Source organism: Acanthochromis polyacanthus, chromosome 11 (genome assembly GCF_021347895.1).
Source record: "Acanthochromis polyacanthus isolate Apoly-LR-REF ecotype Palm Island chromosome 11, KAUST_Apoly_ChrSc, whole genome shotgun sequence".
In the NCBI taxonomy this organism is placed as follows: domain Eukaryota; kingdom Metazoa; phylum Chordata; class Actinopteri; family Pomacentridae; genus Acanthochromis; species Acanthochromis polyacanthus.
The window spans coordinates 26,351,989-26,377,512 of record NC_067123.1 but is presented as its reverse complement, the minus strand read 5'-3'; the positions used below and the strand labels follow the sequence as shown (position 1 = coordinate 26,377,512).

The 25,524-nt window shown below is 41.8% G+C and overlaps 1 protein-coding gene across 16 annotated transcripts in view; it reads left to right on the top strand.

The window, feature by feature from the left end:
• adgrb2 (adhesion G protein-coupled receptor B2) overlaps positions 1–25,524 on the top strand; it is a 238,144-nt gene that overhangs the window by 97,804 nt on the left and 114,816 nt on the right. For 15 of the 16 annotated variants that reach the window (XM_022194367.2, XM_051955143.1, XM_051955145.1 and 12 more), the window contains exons 3-4: positions 21,530–21,610; positions 23,388–23,576. In XM_022194367.2, the coding sequence (XP_022050059.1) occupies positions 21,530–21,610; positions 23,388–23,576 (270 nt within the window). The remainder of the gene's footprint in view (positions 1–21,529; positions 21,611–23,387; positions 23,577–25,524) is intronic. The other variant, XM_051955144.1, reaches the window with a different exon arrangement.

Sequence of the window (25,524 nt, the reverse complement as noted above, 5' to 3'; positions counted from 1 at the left end):
ATGTCTTAATTGGGTGTTTATACACGAATATTATGTTCATTTATGCATGCAAACAAAGAGAAACACATTTGTGCATGTTGAAGCAATGATACGCATTTGCAAGCGCATAAAATTGCAGAAACAAACACCTGCATGCATGTACTCACCTGTCATACCAGCGTGCGCACACAAACAGACAGTGACAGGCTTTTAAGCCTTTGTCAGATTAATAGCCACTTTCTCTCTGCGGTCAATAAATGCTTCGGGGAGTTCCCTAAAGGCTCCAGGATAGCTCCCTGTGTGTGTGTGTGTGCATATGTGCGTGCATGCATGTGCGTGTGTGTGTGTGTGCGCACGGGCAACTAACAGGCCTCATGGGTCAACCTGTCACCACAAAGATGGCTAAGCAGTTGGTTGACCAGCGGGAAATCAATGTAAGGTGATGAGGCTAGTTTGTGTGTGTGTGTCGGTTTGTCAGTGTGTTTTTATGTGTACCTGTTCATCTTTGTGCATAACCTTCAATTAGACTGAGAAAAATAAAAATGTTGTACCAAAGTGACAGCCATAAATTGACTCCATTCATCAGCTGCAGCTTTGAGAGACATAGACTTTAAAACGCTCGCATGCTAATTATGAAAGAGCTTCTTGCTTTCTGCATTCAGGCTTATTTAACAAAACTTGAACCAAATTCTTTACAAATGCAGAGTATAGCATAGCGTGTGCTCATTAGTAGAGAAAACCTTCCTCCAGATGTCACAATGCGGAGGTGGGAAGATAATGGAGCTTCCACGAGTCACACTTTCAGGATTGGATATCGGAAAGTAGCGGGCCTGTGGCATTCAGGGGTCAGGGTGCAGGTTTTGAGCCATGCAGCTGAGTCCTGATGCAATGCAGGCTGGCGGTTATAAAACGAGGAGAAGCACTGAAGCTGCTCTGCTTTTCCTGACGCCGCTCTGCTTTTCCTTTGCTCCGGGGACCGTTGAAGCTCCAGCTCGCTTCTCCACTAGTGAACCCTGGTTGTTTAAACTAGCCCCAGCGGTCCTCATTACCCTCTCCCTGGGCGCGTTCACGCACACCGATGCAGGAACACACGATCGCGAGTTCACAGCAGCACTTGTAGATCGAAGGAAAGAAGCACTTGCACGCAAACAGCTGGCAGCTTTGATGAAGTGTAACAGAGTTGGATTATAGTTTGTGATAGTTGCTCGGACAGCTGCCCCTATCCCTTTAGAACCTCGGGGCTGAAGGGGTCGTTACCGCGGTAATGGCTCCTAATGATCCTTAGAGCACCGAGGGGCTGACACAGCAACACTTCACAAATAAAAGCTTTTAAAGTTGATGTTGATCCCACAATATTACATCTCAATTGATAAAAGTTTTAATGAAAAAGACTCAATAGCACTTATTCAGGCAAGTTAATTGCAAATGAGGATTATGAGCGCTGCTTGTATGCTTTTTTAGCGAGCGTCATTTACTGTCTCAAGTGCTTAAGTGCAGCGATTTGAGCTCTCTACACCCTCCACCTCCAGAGTGTTTAATCACAGCTTTAGGTGATCTCAGCTAGGCGTGCACTCCCCTCCAACCTGTTTCTTTTCCTGTCTGTCTTTCCATTTCCGTCTTGCTCAGAGTGCTTTCTGTCATGTGCTCTGTGAAATCTATCGGCCCTCATCTAAGTCATAGAAGACGTGCACACAGCCACACATGTACAGATCCCCTGTGGAAAGAGGGGAGCCACTGAAAGCATGACTTGTCTCGCCTTCGAGCTCATCTTCCTTTCCATTTGTCTCTGTGTTTTCATTTCGCTTACGATCTCCTGCACCAGCAGATACCACCTATGGAGCGAGAGATAGACCTAGTGTTATATTGCCTTTGCTGATTTGTGTATGCATGGGTGTGTGCTTGGTTGTCGGTGTGTCTGATATTGAGGGCTGTTTGAAGCGTTCAAGTGAATTTGTGATGGCTGAGTTCAGTGAGACAATGATATAAGGTAACAGTGGTCCTTGAGCGTTTCTGGATGAGGCGACACACTGCCCAAGAGGTTTTTCTGAAGAAACGAATGATTGAAATGCTTCTCTTCATGTACCAAAGCACAAGCTTGATGTTATATTTGTTGCATCACGTCTTTTTTTTTTCTTTTCTTGAAACAGTTTAGGTTTAAAGAGGGCAGCTAAGCTTCAGAAAATGAAAAACTAGTCAGCTTCAAGATTCTATGGCTTTAAGATGTTTTATTTATCTGTAACTTCAACATCCCCTCAAGGGATTGTGTAGCTGTCTGAACAGAAGGCTTTTTCTCTGTCTTCTGTCGATGTTCTTTGTCGCTCAGCGCTTTGTGATCTCTCTAAGATGTCATGGACATGACTGACCTTCCATGGCAGTGTTTTGCAAAGATGTCCCCTGGTCGCGACTTGCTTCCCGTCAGAAGTGTGCAAAAAGAAAGTTGTGCTCTCCGGGGAGTCCACCATGTGGCAAAGTTAATCAATGTGACTATTGGCTAGAAGTAATCAAGTGATTAATCAGCGCAGCATTTTGCTGACACGGGCAATTCTGTGGAAAGATTATGGATACTAAAACAGGCGTAATAGAGAGAAACACTGTGGTAGACTCACATGAGAAAGCCAGTGAACATAACAGAAAATAATTGGGAACTAGGGAGGTTTGGAAGCTTGTTCTCAAAGCAGAAGACAATACTCACAAGTTCTAATCAATACTATGTTTTAACTGCCTAGAATTAAAGATTGGTTGTAATTGATACATTCTGTAGCTACATGAAGCAGTGTGTTTCTTGGTTCTTCATTTTCAGTCTGTCAGAACACACACCCAGGCAGGACTCACACACACGCACGTCAATCATAAGCCAGAAATGTGTGTTGACGTGGGGGGAGGTTGAGGCTACAGAATGCAATATGATGAGGCAGGCAGTCATTTTTTTCTTGAAGTGATAGTGTGAATAACCATGATATGATGCAATGTGATGATGGGAAAGTCAACCGTTTGCATTTCCTCCCTTCCCAGCTGTCTTTAAGGCATCATTAAAATAAATAAAATATTTGACAGGTTGTTCACGCAGCTTTAGATGACAGCCGCAAACACACACGTCGAAATGCGCCAGTCCGATATTAGCTCAGACTGTCTACCTGTCACTGTGTAATCACTAGTTTAACTCGAAAACAAAGCAGAACAACATGCTCATGAATTGTTGTTGAAAATTCTAAATTAAAAATCATGCACCGAATCTGTAAAATGGGGATAATAAAGCCGAGCTCATTTCGTCGTAAAAAATATACTTTGAAGCGGAATATTGTATCTGCTATGGTTTTCTCTCTCATTTATCAGTTATTACTTCTCCTATTTCTCTTGTCTTCCAGAGAATAGAAAGAGTTTTTACCACAAATTTCACAGAATCCATGAAGTTATTTTTTGTTCAAACTTGAAAGGATATCAAACAACCTGCGATACGCTTTGCTTTGTCTAAAAACTCTCGCTGATTTGGATAGTTTTGCAATTCAGTGCAATATTATTCTGTGCAGTTTGCACTTTGATCGAGCCAAACAGTAATTTTAAAAAACAAAAACATGCCCTTTTATTTATGTGTCTAGTCTACAGCCTCTGACAAAGTTAATTGTTTCAGGATTTAGAAGCAGTAAGTCAAAGAGGAGCCATAGATGAAGGATGAGGAAGGAGCTGAGGAGGTGATAATTTCACTCAGTGGCACCAAGCTTTTCAACTGACATTCTGCTGAGAGGCTGGCAGGAGCAGAAGAAGAGTGTAATTAAGGGGATGTAGAGGACGCGGACTGGGTCAAGGGGTGTGACAGGGGCAGAGAATCACGAAAGAGAAAAGTCATGATGACAAAAGAAAGTACTGCACATCGCAAGCAGGTGAAGTAGTGGCTGATAATAGCACAGAAACACTAAGGTTAGGAGGCCACATTAAGACCTTGAAAGGTCAGAGGTCTGAAAGTCCAAAGCCTTGAAAGTTGTTTGCCTGTTTTTGAATCATTTTGTTTTGTCTGACACATTGAGATTGTAAGAATGTGTAACAGACAACCAAGCTACCTGATCGAACGATATATTTTAAAATTTCACAAACTATATTGGCACATCAGACCTCAAAATAACCAAAAATGAAGTTACTTCGCTGCCAAACATTCAAACACACATATTAAATTATGACAGCCTCAGATCCCATCCACAAATGAAACTCACACATGCTATGTACAGTTTTTCAACAATAAAAGCTAGTATTCTTCAGATGAACAATTTAGCTTTACTATGTTCTGTCTAATTAATATGTATCCGATTTTGTCATCTTTCAAATCAGAACGCAGCTGTGTACAGTAAAAATCTGTTACATGGCCTAGATGGAGAACTATTATTCTTGTATTTCTTTTTGTTTGTCCCAATCATCCATGTATTTTCAGTCACCGAGCAAGTGCATGTTAGGCGCCCAGCAACACCAAGGAGTTTTGTTGCTGTACTTTAGCTGTTCAGCTCTGGAAACACCCTCGTGTGGTTCTGTTGGTCTTTTTAGAGTCTTGGGCACAGGACACTGGAACATGTTCCATAGACCTGTTCAATGAAAAGCCACTTTCCTCCACAGCGTACTCTCAAACAGCAGTATAACACACGCACTAGCGGTAGTGATGACCAGCAGATGGAAGAACATAGTGTGGTGGCATCAGGGTGGCATCCTCTGGGTAGAATTATTCTCCCATGTTCTTATTTTACGCAACCACTGGAGCAGAACAAGGAATGCTGAACAGTCCCCACCGTCTTTCACCCTCCTTTTCACTGTTTCCCAAGCAAAGGCAGGGTAAACAGTATGATACGTCCCATGTGTCGATCCACTTCACAAGACAATGGGATCCTCTTAAATCCAGCATGTTCCGTCACATTGGGAATCCTTGGTGAATCCCTAACCAGAAGGCCTCTTTGTAGAGCTCCCTGTAGGTGTCACAGGCACCAAACTTCGTCTTGAAATAATTCAGGATTGGTTTTAAAACTGTCCATGTGTGCAGGGTATCGAGTGCCAAGATAACACGACTACACCAGACTTACCACTGAATCATACAACAGGCTCTGACTACTGGGAGCATGTTCTTTCCTGGCACACGCATTGAAGTCGACAGTGTTGCCGCTGCTTGAATCAGCCAAGACGAACAGCTTTATCCTCTAGTTTGTTGGCTTATCTTTCATATGCTGAGTTATACCTGTCTTGGCGACCATCGGTTCATGGCCAGCTCTCCTTCTTGTGTGGTGATCCGCTTTTCAGGCTGCACAGACATCGTCCATCAGTGGCTGGAGGCGAGACAGTTTATCATAACATCCCCTTTTTCTTCTCTTTTTCTCTTTTTTCCCTTTCACTCGTGCAGGTTCATACATCAGGGATGCTGCCCTGGTTCCAATAGTCTGGCAACTTGGCAGTGTAACCAGTGTCATGTATAGCAGTAAACTGAAAAATGTTAGGAATTCAGCAACATCAACATGATTTCAAGCATGTCTCTTAGCAAATGTCGATTCCGCTGCATACGTGTGCACAGTTCTTTTGCAGGGGAGAAAATTAATTGGAAAACACTGAGGGGAGTTTTGTTCCGCTGTTCTATCAGTCTGAGGTCCAGAGTGGTCTGAATGTCAGAGATGGTGGTGTAATCTCTGAGTCATTCTTAGTTTCCCAGCCCCCTTACTGTCTCTGTTTCCCTTCTGTACTTTGGTGCAGTCACGTGGCGCTCCATACTGACTGCTCACCATGACTGTAGCGCACGTAGAAAATGATCAGGTTTGCATTTTCACCAACAGAGAACTAACAAATGTAAGATGACCTTGAGTCTGGAGCAAAAGCTGGATCATCTTCTGCAAAGAAAATCCTCTTTATTCCAGCTGTGCACCTCTATGCATGCATCTCACTCATACATTTTATCGACTTACGAGTAAACAAAAACAACCCAACAAACAAGCACGCACCGAGTCATATGCGGCGGATGTATTGTTCTGTTATAACAAAGCCTCTTACAATGTGCGCTGTTCATGGCCATGCATCTCTGTCCTTGTCCCTGTATTGACAGAAAAATAAACAATTTGTTATTTCGATTCATACATTGTAGTTAAGCTTATCTATATATCTAATATATTTACATTCCAAACAAGCTTTGCTAGCGGAAAACTTTGTCTTCGTCTGAGAGCTTACTGATCCAGTCTGAAGTATGTATTGTTCTAGGTGGAAAAGATCGTTTTGTGCCTCATAGATTGCCAGTTTTCATTTGCTAAACATTTTCTAATCGACATATGACGTCTCACAAAAATATGAATCTTCAAAACGATGGTGTGGTAGCCTGTCTTCTAAGTGGTTATTCGCTCTGCAGTAGGTTGATGTCACTGAAAAAAGTCATTTATATGATGAAGTAGATCTGGAGTCACAAGTCCTGTGGATTTTGTTGTTTCTGTGACCAAAAATAATAAAATAGAAACGCAAAAATATAACAATATAGAGCTATTTTTGTAAGTTTGACTGTTTTTGAGGCACCACTTCTTAAAAATTCAAAGGTTACAAAGGTGGAGCATCCATATAAGGAAGTTTTTTTTTCCTTATATGGTAAGGGTTTGTCAGTGTTGTGTTTTTATGTGTGATCAGCTCCAAGGGTTAAGAAAAGGAGGAAAAGTGAAGGTCATTCTGTTTTCTGTGTATTTTTCTACATAATGATATATGTGTTTATTAAACAAATGCAAGATCTACCTGAATACATTTTATTGATGTCACACCCAATTCACTGCCCCCCCCCCCCATTCATAAAACTACTATAAAATCATCTCTGTATTTGTAGTATGAGATGTATTCATTTAAGCCTTGGCATATTCAGTACTTATGTCCAATTTAACTGTAGGAAATCCAAAATAAACACAGACTCTCAGTGGGAAGAGATGGGGGAAAAATGGTAGTGTTACATAAAAATTATTTATATATATTCCATTTCAAAGGAAACGGCTCATACAGTGTATTCCATGCAGCATGTGATCATGCAGCTTGGTCGGTTTGCAGATGGCGCTCACACTGCAGGGCTTAGGGTTTGCCTCCCACTGGGACGTACTGAAAATGTCTTATGGTTCCACAAGGCATTGTGCTTTCTGGAGAAGAGGAAAACTCTATAAATATTTTGATCCCGTACCTCGGTGTGATGCTAGTGCTGCTACAGTGTGAGTCTCATTCCCAATGGGCCACTGAATTGTCGAAATGTACAGTTTTGTTACTGTATGTTGTAAGGCACTTTGTATTTAAGTGTCTATAGACATGAATTTATTCTCCACATTTTTTTGTTAAATTATATAGCGTCACAGCTGAAGGGTATATTTTTATGTATAATGCTGCTTGTTCTTACTGGAAAAATAAATGTACTTTGACAATGATGCTGTTGCTGAGAGATCTACCAGTCAGACTTCTACACTTCAAGCTCCCTTTCAAATTCTGCACGTTTGTTGCTTTATTTGATCTCAAAGAAACTAAGTTTTGATATACTATCTCATCACAAACATATTCTTTCACCCTTTTTAGCCCCTGAATCAGATGAATCTAAGTTGAAAATAACTCTTGAATATATATTTTTTTCTAGCTGGACATATGACTGTCTACCTCTGATTTACAACAACTCTCTGTTACTTCCACAAAGCAGATAGAATAGAATTAGAAGAGAAGATGCTGGGCTCTCTTAGTTTACTCTGAGCAGCTGCACATCATTTTTCTATGGATGAAAGGTGAAGGCACTGAACCTTACGCAAACATCAATGGGTTCAAAATTGCCAAAGAACCCAGCGCTTCCCCTTTTGACACTCTGTTCCTAAAATTCACAGATGCCCATATCCAAGGCACTGAAACTGGGCTGATGTTGCTCAATAGTGGTATAAAATTAACAGTTTCTTCCTCATATCGAATGCAAAAAAATAAATTTAAAACCCACACATAACATTTTTAAAGTGCAAAGTACCATCAAATGCAAGCACTCAGACACATCATCGCAAACACAATGGAGAAGAAATGAATGAGGTTTGGTTCTATAAATAGTTTTTGCAAAACTACAGTATCTGAAGAGGAGATGTTCGTAACTAAGCGACCACGGAAGGTCACATCACCTATAATAGAGACGCTGGCTTGACCTCGAGTTGAAAATATCGCTTCAGGACAAAGACAACAAGTAGCAATTCATTCACACTGACAAAGAATATCTGATGAAAATCGACTCAAAAAATGATTTAGACCACAGAAGGTGAAGTAGGACAGACCTTCGAATCAAAACATTAGATTGTCTTATGTCATTTTAATGACTTCTCACTAAAATTTCTTCAGAGAATAACTGCTTCATGTTCTATCTTGCACTTCCAAACATGCACACACCCAGACAGACTTTCCTTCAGCTCGGGTAACCATATAGAAATCTGGGACAGAGTCCTTATTTTATCATTCAAGGCAGAATCATTTATGGTGTTCTTCAAATTAGGGGTATTAAAATTCCCACAGCAACCCAGTAACTAGTATCCATGATGGAACATTTCTCCTTGGGAAAAATGCACAACTCTGATTAGCCCTGCTGACCTCTATGGCTGAAATTAACTCTTTAGCATGGAGCTCCCTTCATGCTGCATGACTGCACCGCTCTCTCGGTTAGCCTTGTGGCCTGACTGCTCTCAGCTATTTATCCAGACGCTCGTTCTCGCCCAACACTTTTTCTCTCCTTGGAATAAATTGCCTGGAACATTTTGCGAGACAGTCGAAGGAAAGAACGAGCCGAGAGGCTTCATCTAGAGAGAACTGATGAGGGCCTGACAGTCCTTGAGCCCTGTAAAGAGGAAGATTGTTCTCACTGCAGGCCATATATGTATGTCTGTGTGTGGGGGGGTGTTTGCTGCATGTGGACTGCTGCACACTGGTGAGAACTGAGGAACTGTTTAACTCTAGGTCAAGGCCACAGTCCTGTCTTTGCGTTTTTTTTTTTTTTTACTTTCCCAGGAGATATTTCTGTCCAACCAATAGAAAGAGACACATGCAGAGAGAAGTTGACAATATGGGAGTGTGGGGGTGCAGGACATAGAGAGGTGGAGGAAAGAATTATGACTTTTTTTTTAGATTTGGCAGTGATACAAAAAACTATACTTTTTTCTATTCTTTACTTAGAGAAAAAGGCAGAGTCATGTTTTCTCATAGTTTGTAATGAATTTGGATTACCAGTCTCCTCATAGGCCCAAACATACCAACGTTCCTCTGTACCACACTATTCTTCTTATTTGTGTCGCTCAACATCATCAGCCATCTCTTTTTCTTTTACTTCTCTTTTCTAAACTACCGTAAACCTTATATGTGCTCCAAACTGCAGTTTTACAGAATGCAAGGTACAGGAATTCTTCTCTCTAATACACCAGGGGGAAAGGTTGGCTGCTAACATCACCAGAGTCACATATGTTAATGCCAGACAATAATGCTCTCTGCCAAAGAAACGAGGATTGTTGTGAATGAAGACCTATGTGATTACTGCTTCACTTTGCCTTACCCAGCAGGCATTTCAAAGACAGTAATGCATGAGATACCCAAAGTGCACAGCAAGCAAGAAAGAGCTCTCTGGAGTATGGAGTTATAGCAAAGATAAAATCTTAGACAGTCTTGATACATAGACGTAGAGTTAACAAACATGGAACCATAGTGGCTTTATTCCTCATGAAACGTCCTTGATCGTCCAGGACTGTATGCCAAAAAAAAAAGCAACTTAATTAAAGGTTTTCAGGAGAGCAAAATAAATGCTTCATTCAAAACCACTGCTTAGTGATATTGAACTTTTTCATTTTAAATCCTAGTTGAGGCCGTTGCAAAAACACTTCTAAATACTAATTCCCTTAAGAAAGATAGCCGTCTGTCTAAAAGAATGTTGAGTCAGAGGCACTTATGAAAAGAAAAAAAAAACATTTGGTTATTCGGTTACACATAGCAGCCCTGCATTCCACATTCCAGGCATTACATCTGCATAATATAAATTTGCAACAGCAAAGACAGGAAATGATGCAATTCTATTCTAAGTTCAGTGACGGTTTGGTCTTGCAATACAGTCTTTGCTTGACTAGGCACTCATAACACCTCGTTAATATGGAACAAAGATGTTCTTAGTTAAATACTTATCTGTTACTTTATCTTTTACTTTCTTTTTACCTAACCTCATGCAGGACTTATGATACAAATTTTGATGTCTACAGTCAAAGTCCTGCATTTTTTTTCCCCACCACCACCAACCCAAAACACCTCATAGGTATTCTGCAGGGTATATACTATACATGCTCTGTAAAGAAGCAGAAACAATGCAACAGATGTTTACACCAACGAGGAAAAGGTTGAATTAATCCCCTCTTTATCCAAATCTCAAGCTACCTACATAAATCAATGATCTCAAAAATTTAGCACGTACAGAAGAGGCTGAGGTAGCATTAGGAAAATAGCAGTGAGAGATGTTTCTAGTCACTGTGTAGCACATCAGCTTGAATTTGGTGTGCCATTCATCTTCAGCTACCCTTGCATCACCACAACTTTGTTCATAGCATTGTTTTAATGATATAGAATTGCCTGCCTGCATCCATTATGTCTCGCTATGCTCTGGCTTGTTTGTATTTCTTGAAACCAATTGCAAGTTGTCCTAAATGATGCTAAGCCCAGGATGCAGCAACAGTGCCCCTGCCAAATATCGTTGGGGCGGGAACATAGTTTGTTGGAACATGCTTGATTTATTTTTTATTTTTTTACCTCCGCCAAGGAGGTTATGTGACACCCGGCGTCTGTCTGTCTGTCTGTCCAACCCGGTCTCACGGGGATTCATGAAACTGTCACGTAAGTTTTAGTTTCGGTTTTGTGCGCACCAACACGATTTCGTCATGTTTTTCGTGCCGCTCACCACGAAATGCGCACCAATGTATTTTAAACGGCGGACTTTTCGTGCCACTCAGAACGTATTTCAAAAGAATGTGTATATTATATTTTTAATGTAAAACCGTGGCGAATCCAACGCTATATTTTGCATGACATCGTCCCTAAACATAACCCTAACCATAACCCTAACCATAACCTAACCATAACCTAACCATAAGCCGGTGGTACACTTACCAATTTGCATAGGAATTTCAAGAATGTCCGGCGGCCGGCGGCCGCAAACGCGATCACACAAGCAGTATACGCCGATGAACAGCTTAGATCGTCATGAATCTGCCGGTATAAACCACTTTCAGATGTGATTACCACAGCGAAAAACATTTCGTGGTGAGCGGCACGAAAAACATGACGAAATCGTGTTGGTGCACACGAAACCGAAACTAAAACTTACGTGACAGTTTCACGAATCCCCGTGAGATCGGGTTGGTCTGTCTGTAAGATAACTCAAAAACGCGTGTGCAGATTCACATGAAATTTTGAGGGGATGTAGACTATGGTAAGAGGAAGAGCTGAATTAATTTTGGTGCCAATCCGGAAAGGATCCTGGATTCTGGATCACTTTGAATTTTGTAGTATGTGTTTTAGTATGTGGTCCAAAATATGACAAAAACATCATAGGTTAGTATGTCGTCCAACAAATTGGAGCAAGGTGTCCCGATAGCTCAAGTGGTTTAAAAGGTGATTCGTAAACAGAGCTGTGTCAGAGACGCAGGTTCGATTCCAGCTCATGATCCTTTAATGCATGGGTTTCCTGTTTTCCTCTCTATCCTTGGCGGAGGTCTGCACTCTCTGAGTGCTTTTCTAGTGTTCCATATGCAGTAGGTTGCTAGCTCATTGGTTTCCCATCGAGAAAGGAAACACATACTCACACACACACAGATGGGGAGAATGCTACAGGAACTAGCAATAACCCACAGTCTACATCTGGTGAGTCAGACTACTAGCTAGCTGGAATCCAAGAAGCATAATAAGCCAGAGATTGTTAAGCGTGCATGAAGCAGCTGATGCTTACCGGCTAATGCAAAGAAAACTTCAGTGCTGTGCCTTGGCTAAAGCTGCACTTTTGCTGAAGGGCATCGTGCAATTTCTCCAAGTTCACCTCAGAAATTGTGAGAGTTCTCGCTGTGTCACCGAGCAACTGATGGATATTTGCCTTAGTAGTGACTTTGTACATTCTTACTGCTAGTCTGAGGAGCTGATCTGTTGGTCCCTTAATGTCTCCGCATTCCGGCCTCATCTGATTACTGAGCACAAGCCACTGAGGTCAGTCTCGACCGGCAGGAGTAGAAGCAAAGTGTGGGTGGAAGCGAACATGAGCGTTTGCCTTTTACATGAGCATGAAGTCGTGGTTGTGGCTGCTTGTGTGAGTGGGTGCACAGGGCGCATTCAGGCACATTGGTTTGTAGAACATGTTGTTCTAAATGTGTAGCCTCCCCTTGAAAATTACAAATATTTAGAGAAATAACACACGTTAGTAGTTGTATTATATAAGCTGTTATTGCTTAAGTGCAGAGCTGTTGTATCTTAAGAATAGTAGAAAATCTGCTCGGAACAAAGCAGGACACGCTGTAAAGAAATAGTCTAAAATGAGCCAGATATTAACACAAATGCAGCAGAATGAATAAGGCATTAGCAGCGCCAGTTTGTACCTAAGCATAATAGCTGCAAAGAAGTACATACAGTACGGAACAAAACGCATACGAAGAACATTTATTGAGGAAGACATTGGAAAATCAGTCATACAGTGCTAATAAATGGTATATTTTTTTCAGTTTTCATATCACAACTCAATCTCCCATTTCCCACCTGAAAAAAAAAGAGAGTAACCATGTAGAAATCTAGGACACAATCTCATTGTGATGAATCAGCGGGGGGTTATCAGTGCCGGGCTGTGTCACCGACTCGTTAAGCTGCTCCGTTTTATTCTTTTTTTTATTCAGGTTGCACCTCTATTTTCTGCTCTCTTATCTTTTTTTTCTCACATGGGTTGATCCTTCTATCTCCAAAGGAGAAAAGAAAATACAACAATGGAAGGTGGGAATGATTCTGGTCCCTCACTCGCTGTGGACTGGCGCAATATCTCACCGCTGCCAAGCCGAACTATGTTTGTCTGTGAATGACTGCGAGTGTGTTTATGTGGGGGTGCATGTCCGTGTGCATTGAGCGGAAGAGGTCCCAAAGATTGGCCCTCTGTCCCGCTGTGCTGACCCTTCCCGCTGATGAAAGGTAGTTGACAGAGTAGAAGTAAGTGGTGTTGTGAGTGTTTGTATACTCAGGAGAGAAGTTGAGGGCAAGAGTCAGCTTCTGAGTATCATTTTTTTTTCTGCCCCTTCTAGCAAGTGGAGAACCAAAGTCTGGCTAGTTGAGAGTCTTCTCGTGGTACTCTGTTGTGATTCATGAAAAAACACCTGCCAGAGTGTGCTCAGGGTTGCTGTGGCCCATGCAAATGCAGTTTGTGTGTGTTTATGAATGAACGCCTGCTCGAATGCATTTCGGGGGTATGCCAATGTGGCTAATAATTCCCCGCAGTCACAGATTGCACACGGTTTTCTTATTAGAAGGATACACAGACTGCTTTCACTGTTGATTACAAGAGAGAGGAATCAATGCCACGCATGAACGAACATACAAGTCCAATATTAACTGTTACTCTGATACATGGAATGCAGATAGTGTAGGCACTGACACGTGGGTAGTAATATGTGCTGAAGGAACTACTACTGCTTTGTCAAAATAGAACAAATTAAACACAGAAAAGAAAAAAAGATGAGAGGACTAAAGCATAAAAAGTAGAAGCAGCAGATAAAAGTCTAAGAGTCATAGCAACAGCACAGTAGCTGCCCTTCATTGCATTCCCAAACAACCGTCTTGTCTGCTGACTCTATTCACCTCTGTCAGACACAGGATCGGCAACTGAGCGCGGACGCTGATTTATAATCCGCCGCCCTCCCTTCATCCCCCCTGCAAAGTCCCCCACCTCACACCACCATGCGTCCCTTCCGTTTCTTTACGGCATCAGCATGACGGTGTTGCTATGGCAACAGCATCCCACTGCAGAGGCAAATGTGAGCGGTAATCAATCTATTCTGTGTGGCTGCATCGTGTGCATACATGTCACTGCTGTCGTGTGGGGAAAAAAAGCTGCACGGTAAAGTGCAAAGTTCCCTTTGGTCGATGTCTTCAGATAACGTTATTGACAGATGTGTATGAGAGGGAGCGAAGCAGCAAAAAAAAAAAGATGAAGGCAGAGAGGGGGAGATGACATGTGACTGAGATGGTAGGCTGCACTGTCAGCTGAGCTCATGATTTAGCTCTTTTCTTTTAGGTTCATGTGAAGAATTCCAGGCATGTCGATGTTGCGAAATCCTTCCATCCGCGGTGCTAATGAGCCGGACAGAAATCACTGTTCAACTGCAAAAAGCAAGTTAAATATCATGTGTGCTGGGTTTTAATTGTTGGAAAGCACACTTGCTGGACATAAAAAAACAACAGAAAACACATCAGATTAGATAAGTCTTTGCACTATTTAGCTGACCACTTCAAAATTTTAATTTGTTCAAAAATACCGATGACTAGAAAGCTGGGGGGGGAAAGTCAATCCCAGTCAGCTTCAGTTGTACTTAAATAGCAAACATTACATCTTGGTTAGTGTCATCTGCTACTGGTGCCACTTTTCGGTCTGCTGGACTTTAATGATTTGAAGTTCCTCTCCATGAAAAACTTTTTTAGGAAATGTCTAAAAAATGTCTTAGATGTGCCTCTATGCTATTGAAATTAATTCTGAAGATGAATAATGATTTAGAAACTTCCACCCTGCAAGTTGACCAAATTGGTTTCAAAAGTCTTTCGGTTTGTTGCATATCAAATCCCTGGAAGTCTGAGTGCTTTTTTTTTCTTTTTTTTTTTGAGATTGCCATGACTCCATTGCAGCTTCAAGGTCGAAATGCTCCGCCAAGGTGCCTATTTTGCTCATTATATGTCTCCCGGCATATCAAAAGCCCTGCATGTACGTGTTAATAAAGTGAAAAATTAGATTAGCATTTTTCACACGCAATCATTTAGAATTTCATCCGTTTGGTCAAAAGAGAGAGAGGAGAAGTTAATGATTTATTTAATGCCATTCATGTCTTTGAAGAACCAGCAGGAAGTTAGCAGGCAGAGGTCTCAGACACGCATGTGTAGGAGGCAACTTTGGTGCCATCTCTGAGTGCGATAGCCACTTCTACTTAATATATTCATGGACTTTATTCAACATCTTCCTGTGTTACGGTAGAATCATATGTCATACTTATCTGCTAGCACATTAGTCATTTGCAGCTCCACTATACAACGTGACAATCTAATCAGTCATTAGAACAATGGCTGTTCGGCTAAACCAGGCTGAGCTGTATTTCTGTAGCTATCACAGGAGAAGGTCTTTAATTATGAGGCACAAAGGCATGCCAAATAATTTATAGAATATCTGAGTAACTACACTCAGTACTTAATACATGTTCAAGTTAGATGTTTAAGTTTAAACAGACATGTCGCAAGTCCAAGTTGTTTTGTTTCTCCAGCATCCTTATGCTTGGCGAGAAAAGAGACAGATGAAGTTGTTGGTTGGATGGAGCGTGTTTTCTTTTCTGATAAAACTGTCAAGTGAATCCTGTCCTCTACAGTCAAACCAAGTGCATTGAGCTTGACAGCAACTTGTGTGTAAGCAGAAACTCTCGGTGCCCGCGGCCCCACCCAGGTAAAAGAATCACCTGCTGCTAGCGGCTCCCTGCCGTGTGGACAGACAGTCAGGTGTCTAAATCTGAGCATGAGGCTTACACACTTTTGAATAACCTGTATCTGGCTGAGGCAGAGATATAAAGTGCAGCAACACTGGCTTTGCAACAAGTTCACCAGGGGCTCAAGCTTATCTCGCATCGATCCATTTAACATGCTGCAAGCCATGATTTTCAACCCTGCTACACCGGCCTGTTGGAAATGCACTTTACAGAGGTTCCTTCATAAACATGCTAACCCGCTGTCTGTAATTGATCAGGCCGGTGCAATGCAGTAATCTTGCTTACAGTGCTTGGAATGAATTGTTGCCGTGCTTATTGCCATCACTGCATTGATTGCTGTCTGATTGTAGCGAGGCAGCTTTGCCCACAGTCTGCTGGACTGTAAATCCATCTATATTTTCATCTTGTTATGGAATTGAGATAAAAAAAAAGAGCGCAAGATAGAAGACAGAGGGAGAGGGGGTGGAGGGCAGAACGATAGACCAAGTGACTATGTGGTGTGGGAGTTGGAAGATTTGAAAATATCTAATAAGAGAAAGGAAAAAAAATGGGGGGGAAAAAAGGCACTTTGAGATTGAGAATGTAAGTGAAATGAAACAAAGCCAATTTGGCAGTTGGGAAGCACACAGGGGCTTGTGTTGCTCTCTGTGTATATATGTGGGTATGTGTGTGTGTAGGTGTGAAACAAAAACACCAGTCTGCCTGTGGGGCTGAGAAAACTAGATTCTGAGTCCATTTTTTTGAAGGCACAAAACTGACCTTGAGGCCCCCATCCTCAGCCACACACCGTCCTGCACCAGATTTAGCTTCCCTCTTCATATCTGCTGCCGAGAGAGAAGGAGGTGAGGGCGGAGGGTAGAGAGGGAGAGAGATGGAGTGGGTCTGTCTGTCCAGTAGCTTATAAAAAGTCCATTATGGTGCGCTTCTATCAGTTTGGGCTCTCCCAGATGGACCCTGGAGTAAATGGACAGCACCAGAGAGCTATAAGCTCAGATTTGATATACGGCTGAGAAATAGCTCTGTGTGTGTTTGTGTGATTGTTCGGGAGTGTGTTCAATCGTATACGCTGCAACAAAAGCGCTAACTGTCAACGGCAAACATTTCCATGTCACTATGTTTTTGTTCATGCCTCCTACTTAACACAGCTGTTTTAGCATATTAGCATACGCACACCCCTAGCCGCGCACACACACACAAACACACACACACACACACACACACACGTGCATACAGTCCTCCCAGCAGGCTTAAATCCCGGCTCAGTCTGACAAAGGAGCCTGTGGCTCTAACTGGCTCTGGCCCAATCCCCTTTCCCCAGCCTGCTGCTTTGTACTGGCTCAAAACCGCTTTACCGCGTGAAGTTTATTTATCAGCTGTATTTACTTCCTATTGTGTAGGTTTGTGTGTGTGCACCGTGTCAGGTATGTTTGTGCTTTGGAGTCGTTGCTTGTGTGCGCATTTAGATGCAGTGAGCGTGTCTGCGCTTGTCTGTGCTCACTGAGGGCATCCCGCTGCTCATTGCACTGAGTTGAGGAAGCTGACAAATGCCCTGCCTGCTGAGTGATGCGAATGCGACTTGTTCTTCTAAATGCTGCTTCATCAGCTGTTTGTGGTGTCGAGACACTAGCCTCGAGCAAAGATGAGGAGGGGGGAGAACCGTTGCTTTATTCTTAGCAGTTAGGGTCCAAGTAGGTAAACAATTCAAGTGGTTGTCTTCAAATAACCAGCACATCTAAATGCTTTGTGGGACTGTTTTGATGCTTCTGCACATCCCAAAAATGAACCAGCAGCGAAGCTACTGCTGTGATGTCTTATTTTTTTCTTGCTTTTTCCATTTGATTAACTTGTGTTGTTGTTTAAGGTCATTTGGCAAAAGAAAATAGGATAACAGATGTTTACTTAAATGAAACGCCACAAATTATTGCTTAATGTGCACTTCACCTGGCTGTGCCGACAATTTCTTACATAATAAAAGGCCCACAGATAGTGCCAGATAGAGGGGGGATAAAAAGAGAAAAGAAAAGAAAGCTGGTTAGCTGTGCTTTAGCCTCCAAATTACCATCATGCATAGACTTCCACATATATACCAGCATTTGCTCCCAAGCAGGAAAGAATAAACCTTTTCTCTTTCACTCTGTACCAACTGTTGATACGTATCTGAAATGACTAACAGCATGTTTGCTGAGACTCACACACAGGAGCTACACTTGAGTATTTTTTTTTTTTGTCATTTTCTCTGACAAACATCTCTGACCACAGGAACAGCCACAGCATTACACTAACTCTTAACAAATCATCCAGTCCAGACTGTGTGCCAGCTACCTTGGGGTTCTCACTTTATTTTCTCTTTTCTTTTGTCAAAAATGACAGATGCAACATTTATGAAGCACTCAACTTAGCCTGTATTTATCATTGTTCCTTTTAATAGAAAGAAGATTAAAAAGTTAAAAGAAAGTACATGAAAAATAGCCACCGCTGTGTGTCTTTCAGCACCACAGAGGCGTGGAGAGTGAGGAGGACATCGTTCAGTCTATTCCAGAAGTAATGGTGGCAGATTTTATTGTTGATAAAAAAGACATTCAGTCAAAATAGTGTTTCTTCTGTTTTACAAAGGTGAAAAGGAAAATTGAGTCCTTTTATAAATGTTGCATCTGACCAGGAAATAGGAAAAACATGCCTTTTGGATCACCCTCATGCGTGAATCATAAATCAATAATAGCCGGATTATGGTGATGAAGATACAGAAAAACAGAAATGTATACCAAAAAAATCGCATGTTGTCAATATTTTAGAAACCCTGGCAAAATTTCACAAAGGTGTTTTCAGGGGAGCTCATGTCTTATTGAGAGGAGCCAAGCTCCACCTGGCTCCCCTGTAGTTTGCTCCCTGAGTCCAAATGCACCTTGATGGATCGATGGAAAACGTATTCCGCAGGAGAAGAATAGAACAGAGGCTAAAAAAAAAGACAACAGAAATGGGAGGTTTGCTTAGATATGTTTTATATCCGCTCTTTCACCACCATATAGTCATCTTTAAATCAGCTTTATAAAGGCAGATCCACATTACCTCACAGCCTTATAATCCGATGAACCATGTCCACATTTGTAAGAGTAAAATTTTGAAACATGTTTTCACTTTCCTGACACTCCAGTCAGCACAAGTACAAGTAAAATATCAAATCTTCACCTTTGCTCCCAACCAATCAGAGGATTATCGACCCTACTCGCAATTGGAAGCGATACTGCCAGATATAGATGGAAATAAATTCCCCTGGAGATGGAGGCACACCTAAAACTGTAAGGGGTGAAAAGTAGGGATGAAAGAGGGCAAGGCAGTTTGATGAAGTGTGTGATGATGTGTCCATTAAAGTGCAGTCCAGAACATTAAACAATATAGTGGGGTTTGTAAAGGTCAGTACTCTCAGGGGTTTATCCATATTGATCTCTACTTTCAATTGTGCTGGACTCCACACCGGTGTCCATCTAAATCCTCCTTCGTGCGTGCGGACCTACCGGAGCAAGAGAGACAAACAGAGGCAGACAGAGGGAGAAATAAAGGGAGAAAAGTAGTCCTCACTGGTCATTTTATGTGAGACATTACTCCTCCGTACTGCCTGACTGACCTCCATCTCCCAGGAGCACAGAAGCATACAATATACACCCACACACTCGGCTTAATTTGTGCCACGTTGTGCCAACGATTTGGAAGCTTAGAGATCAGGACTTATGTTGGTCTGAAAATAAGTCGGTACATTTTCTGAAATGTTTGAAAGCGGAATCCAGTAAATAACACTTTGTTCTCAGTTTTTTTGTGTTAAACTAGTAGGACTGGAGCAAATGTAGCTAATTGTAGGAACATTTATGTCTTTGCAAGCTGATTAAGAGGCAGTCAGAGCTGTGGAGAAAAAGTAACAAATGTACAGTTTAAAAGTATTTTTTTTGCACACGCTAAACATAAGCATGACAAATAATGTTAGAAAGATGAGTGCAGTCAATCTAGTCATGCACACTGATATTGTAAGATAGAAAGGATGACTATATGCTGGTACAAGGTTAATGTTTTTGGTGTGAAATATACCAGTAAAACCTGCAGCTAAGCAAGTGGGTGTTTGTAATGTGAGCTGACCTGAGAACAGTTGTGTAATGAAAACTTGTTTAAAGTCCCAGGGCTGTTGGCATACGCCTCTGTAGTTTAATGCTGTAGATTGTCACATCTGATGCAACAATATTCTGTGTTTTTTTTTTTCCTTCAAAAGCAATTAGGCAACATTAAAATCCGCTCATTGTCTTCTAATTCCTTCAGATCCCTTGTTGCACCATTTGCTAATTCCAGGTTGCTTCAAAACCAACACACAGTTAGTAGTTGCGTTTACCCAGGGCTCTGCAGATTGCATCTAGAGTGCACACAAACAAAGTTATTACATGCTTCCTGTGGTAAAATGTTGTACTTTGGCCTTTAAGCGCAAGTGGTCCTGCTGAGAACAATGTGTAAAACAAGGAAATGGGAGAGAGAGAGAGAGTTAGACAGAATAAAAGAAAGGGTGCCAGAGAGTAAAAAAACAACAAGTCTCTTTATTCCCTTTTGTTTTTTTGTTTCTTTTTCTTCCTGACAGAGTTGATTCTGTAAAAGGCCAAATTAGAGGGCTGGTTGCAAAAAGCGTTGGAGTAGTCATGACAGAGTCTCAGCACGCTTCCCAGGCATTCGTACTTGTGTGTGTATGTGTGTGCATTAGAAGGGAGGATGTTGTGTGTTTCTGCGCGTGTTCTCTTCCTTAGGTCAGCTCCCTGTTAGAGGCTAATGCGAGGAAATTTCAGCGTCGATCACTTATTCCCTCTGTAATCTAATACACAGACGCACAATCGCTTTCCATGTGGATAATGTACCTCAGACACGCTGTATGTCTGCGCTTCTTTTCATAAATACAACCGTCGCAAAAAAAATCCCGTGGGCAAGAAGTACCCAAGTGAGAAAGATCTGCTAAATCAAAGATTGTTTCCCCCGCCGTGGGAGTTGATTAAGTCTTGTGTTGGTGAAACTAAGCCTACAAATCCATTTACAGCGAACAGAACAGTCTGCGCTCATGCCTCCATATGTTTGTATCAATTGAGATAAAACCGACTTAGATATGTTGCATGATTTCACTTCCTCCATACTTTTTTCCCTCTCTCTAGGTATTTCTGCTTCCACAAATGCTTGCCACTTTTGTCAAGCTTTTCACATCATCTCTCTGACATATCAGAGCCAGACTTTTCTCCAGAGTAGCGACGTTTTTTTTAAAAAATATATGTATTTTTACAGTTTCATTATCAAGCCAAAACTTTTTTATTACTTACTTTCCTCTGCTGAATCGCGAATATTATCACATTGCATTTCAGTATTAGATTGCATGACATTTCATGTTTTCCCACCAAGCTAATGAGCCAGTCAGATTCGACTTCCTTCTGATTTTCGAAGATTATACAGCAGACCTGACATTCTGTTATCTGTTGCTGCACGATGTGTGCTGAAATGTATCAGCATGTTCTTTAAATATTCAAGTACCAGGAGTAAGCCAAGGAAATGTAGGCGTTTGCAATTTTTATTTTGCCAAAGTCGTGTTTTGGCTGTGTAGCCTTTTCTGACTTCTCAGAATATGTAAAAGTGGATATGGATGCTGATGAGCACTTATTTACTGCAGCTTTTTAACCAACTTTCTGTATGCTACGATATAAATACATGTAGTAAACAAACCAGGAGACTGCTGAGCTGAAAGTTATGCCTCACAAGTTGAATCATATTACATAGGAGTATAAATTAACAGAAAAAAACCCTCTTTTTCATGTTTGTTTCAGACCCGTATGATGACGATCTCAAGGTGAAGACCCAAAGACCACGATCAGCTGACCAGCCAGGTGTGTTTCAGGCACAAACAGGTGAGTCTTATAAGGGCGTGATAGTGTTCACAGCCGGGAGGAAAAAAGAAGACAACCTGACCTTTAAGCTGTATGTGTAACTGAAAATAGTGAGTTCCTCCTGAATAATTGCTGTACATTTACCTTTTGAAGAAGAAACGCAGGGCAGCTGCCATCGGTGATGATTCACTTGTGTGAATATATGAAAGTGTGAAACAGTGTGTGAGATTTTAGAATCTTACATAATTGATAGGATTGAAAAAGAACGAGTGAATTATTCGTGGTGTGATACATTAAATATATTAGGAATATCACATGTATATCTGAACAGGAATCCACATCCATGACATTACATGTTGCTTGTTTTGCCCACACTAGGATAGGTCGTATTCAGATTTGAGTTTACAGAACACGCACACACGCTTGCATATTCACAGCTGCCACTGTGTTGAGGAGGGAGTCCCTACCGCGAGGGAAACCCCTGGCTCTGTTTTGTCCTTCTCCTCCGTCCCCCGCTCCGTCTCACCCCTCCGTCGCCTCTCCCCCATTCTCCCGTTCCTCTAGGCATGTGTGATGAGCTTAAGCCCTGACTCACGGCATGTTAATGAAGATGTAATGCGATTAACGGACATGCAATTAATTTGATTTCCTTCTTTGCCATGTGATGACGCCTCCATCAAAGGACACGGCGCTCGTAAACAATTTAGAAAGAGCGAAGTGGGGATGACTTGACTTGACGTTTTTTTTGCGCATCCAAGGGTGCTAACTCTGCGGGAAACAATGGGACGCCCTCCACAGCCGCCTGCAGAGCTCTACGTCAGCCCTGGCTGAACACCCGACATTTGTATGGGTGCACATCGACACAGGCTTAAATGAGACACGCAGGCAGGCTTTTGTGCTTAAAGCCCTTCAGCAATGAGATTAAATGTGTTACCATAATTCCATTAATGTTTTGAATATCACCTGAACATCACATAGCCCTCTTACATAATCATCTCTTGAATATTCAGTCAAGATTTATTTACATTAGGAGGCTTAAATGCATTAATGACCTCCATGAATCACTTACTGCCCATAGTTCTATGCAGTGCAGGAGTGTCTCTCTATATACAACAGCACAGAAGTCAATGTGAGAGGGATACATGATGAAATCTACTAAAAACACACCAAAGCAAAGTTGTATTATATCCAGAGAATGATGAACTCAGGCTCTCTTAACTTATCAAAGGATCTTTAATCCATTCGGGAAAAACAAAAACTACACTGTTTGGTTATTGCAATCACAAACTCCTTTCATCATGTGTCAGATAGTTCCATGCTTTTCTCTTGACACTTGTGTTGTTTATGGCTTTGTTTATTTGTATTTTTTATTGTAGTAATATTGCAGTGGTGTCACTACTATCTGAAAAAGAAAATTTTCATTTTATTCCAGTAAAGAGAGACAGAAAGGAGCAAAGAAAAATCACAATTACTAACCTCTAAAGAAAACATGTTTTTTTTTTGGTGAAAACTGGAAATGAAAATGTTCCTGGAAATTGTCATACATCTCCACTAACACTTCCCGTCTTCTCACTTTGGTGTGACTCCATGCTCAACTTTTTGCACTTTCGTTACAATTTATGAGACACTTTCACTTTCTACTAGAAAGTGTGAGCCTGCGAGCTGAGATCAGGTTCGCACAGCCGACTTCCTCTTGACTTGAAGAAACACTAGTCAAATTCAGCTCATATAAAACTGGAAGCCTTGAAAATATAAAAAAAAAACACTGCCCTCTTTCTGTCTCCTTCTTGCTCCTCAGGCGACCCTGCAGCAGAGGAGTGGTCACAGTGGAGTGTGTGTTCTCTCACATGTGGGCAGGGCTGGCAAGTGAGGACCAGGTCGTGTGTTTCTTCTCCCTACGGGACGTTGTGCAGCGGCGCCCTGCGGGAGACACGCATGTGCAACAACACTGCCTCCTGTCCAGGCGAACCTGGACTCATAGGCTCAGGTACGTTGAGCTGACTCCCTCCATTTGACCTGATTCAATGATGCTCACCGGTAAATCGTGTTTCCCCACAGCACTTTCCTTGATGCCGAAGGTTATGTGGTAGGACAAGCAAACAGTAACGATCATGCTACGAGGGAGGGCGCTACTTCCTTGTGTTTTCCGGGATACACATCCTGGTGTTGTTTGCTCCTGTGTTTTGCTTTGGAAATGTAAAAATTGACAAATTGTAGCTTTCAACCAGAGTCTTCCTGCTTGGCACCTCACTCACCCATGAAGCGTTTACTTGTCTTTTTTTGCACAAGTGTTAAGAAAACTGAAGAAAATAATGACAGTGTGAATCTCTTGTCACTTTCGAGGAAGGTAGGCGGGATGCGAATGTGTGCACACACAGTCACACGCGCACATCACATGGGATCTGCTCAGCCAGAATGTAATCTAACCATGATGTAGTAGAAGGGAGAGGAAAAAAGAAAAACATGAGAATGGCTTTTGTCATTTCAGTTCACATTCCCCCCCATGTCTTGTATATATATATCACTGTTTACAAATGTCTGCAGAGATAGCATGGATGGGGGATTTATCTATACGAGCATAATTAGCACACAAACCTCTGATGGTATCTTAATTTACAATGAAAACGAAGATAACCGCCTGTACAAAGACGGGGATCCACAGTGAATCTGTGATCGCAAAACAGCGATAAGCATGAAAAGCATCCAAAATAATAACTGCAGCTATTTATTTTTTTATTTTTGCTTTGACTTCAGTGGAATTTGTCTCGTTTTAGCAGCGATGACAGCTCCAAAACATATTTAACCAGTCGAATTAAATTTTCATGTGCGTACATGCTCTGTCAATCAGGCTAAGTGCAGTCAACCCTATCCGCTTGCTTTAAAAAGGCAACAAAAAATGATGGAAAACTTTCTTTTTTTGTCCAGCAACATGTGACTACACAATCAAGCAAGATCTAGTCACCGGGGCAACACTATAGTTCACCCTGAATAATCCTAGTTCTGCTCTGCTTTGATTGCTAGATGGAATTGTAAAGTGCTGCCTTGTCCTCCTCCGGTTTGATTGGCCTGATTGCAATGGAGGCAGACTGCTGCATCACATTGCCTCTCTCCTGACTGTCCTTCCCTCAGTCCAGTGCTAATGATAAGCCCCCAACCAGTGGATGACAAAAACTCACTTCTTCTTGATAGAACTGCAGTCAACACATCTTTTGTGGACTTTTTCAATGCTTTCACTGATGCAGCTGCCTCCTAACCTATCTCGCCATATCTGTGGTCATACAGCTATGAACTTGGCTCAGGCATCATAGCCAGATTTTCAGCTTTAATCCCACCCACGCTTGAGGAAGTTTGAGAGTTCACGAAGACTTTTTGATCAGAACTTCATCAGAGCGAACCTTTGGCATTATGGTCTTCACCGCAGGGCAGAAGGCCGAGGTATCTGCCAGCTTTGCAATACGTTGCCAACAGCAAAGGAATGGTGTAGCCTTATGTGAACTTGCTGCCTCACTGTCAAAGTTTTTATCAGGCTACACCTCTTTGTCAGCGAAGTGAGAGCTGTTTTCAAAGTAGAGCATTGGTGATTGGTATTCCATTGTAACGAGAGGGATGATAGAATATCAATCCTGCAGTAGACTCAAGAGATCTAGAGAATCAAGTGAGATATAATATAAAGCTGTCTACTCCACTGGCTTTCCACACCAGGTTATGATGATGGGAATGGTCACTAATGGTGGCTTGACTTTATGTCTATGTGGCAGTTGGGCCTGTCTGTGGAGATAATTCGTCCTTCCTTTCAGGCTGACAGGAGGAGTTCCTGGTCAACCTCTTTGAACCCACTCATAGGTTAGAGATTGGATCACTCGAATATGGCACTACTATCCACCATACTGTGTGCTCTAATAATGTCTGAATTATGAAAGGATGTGTTTGAAGAC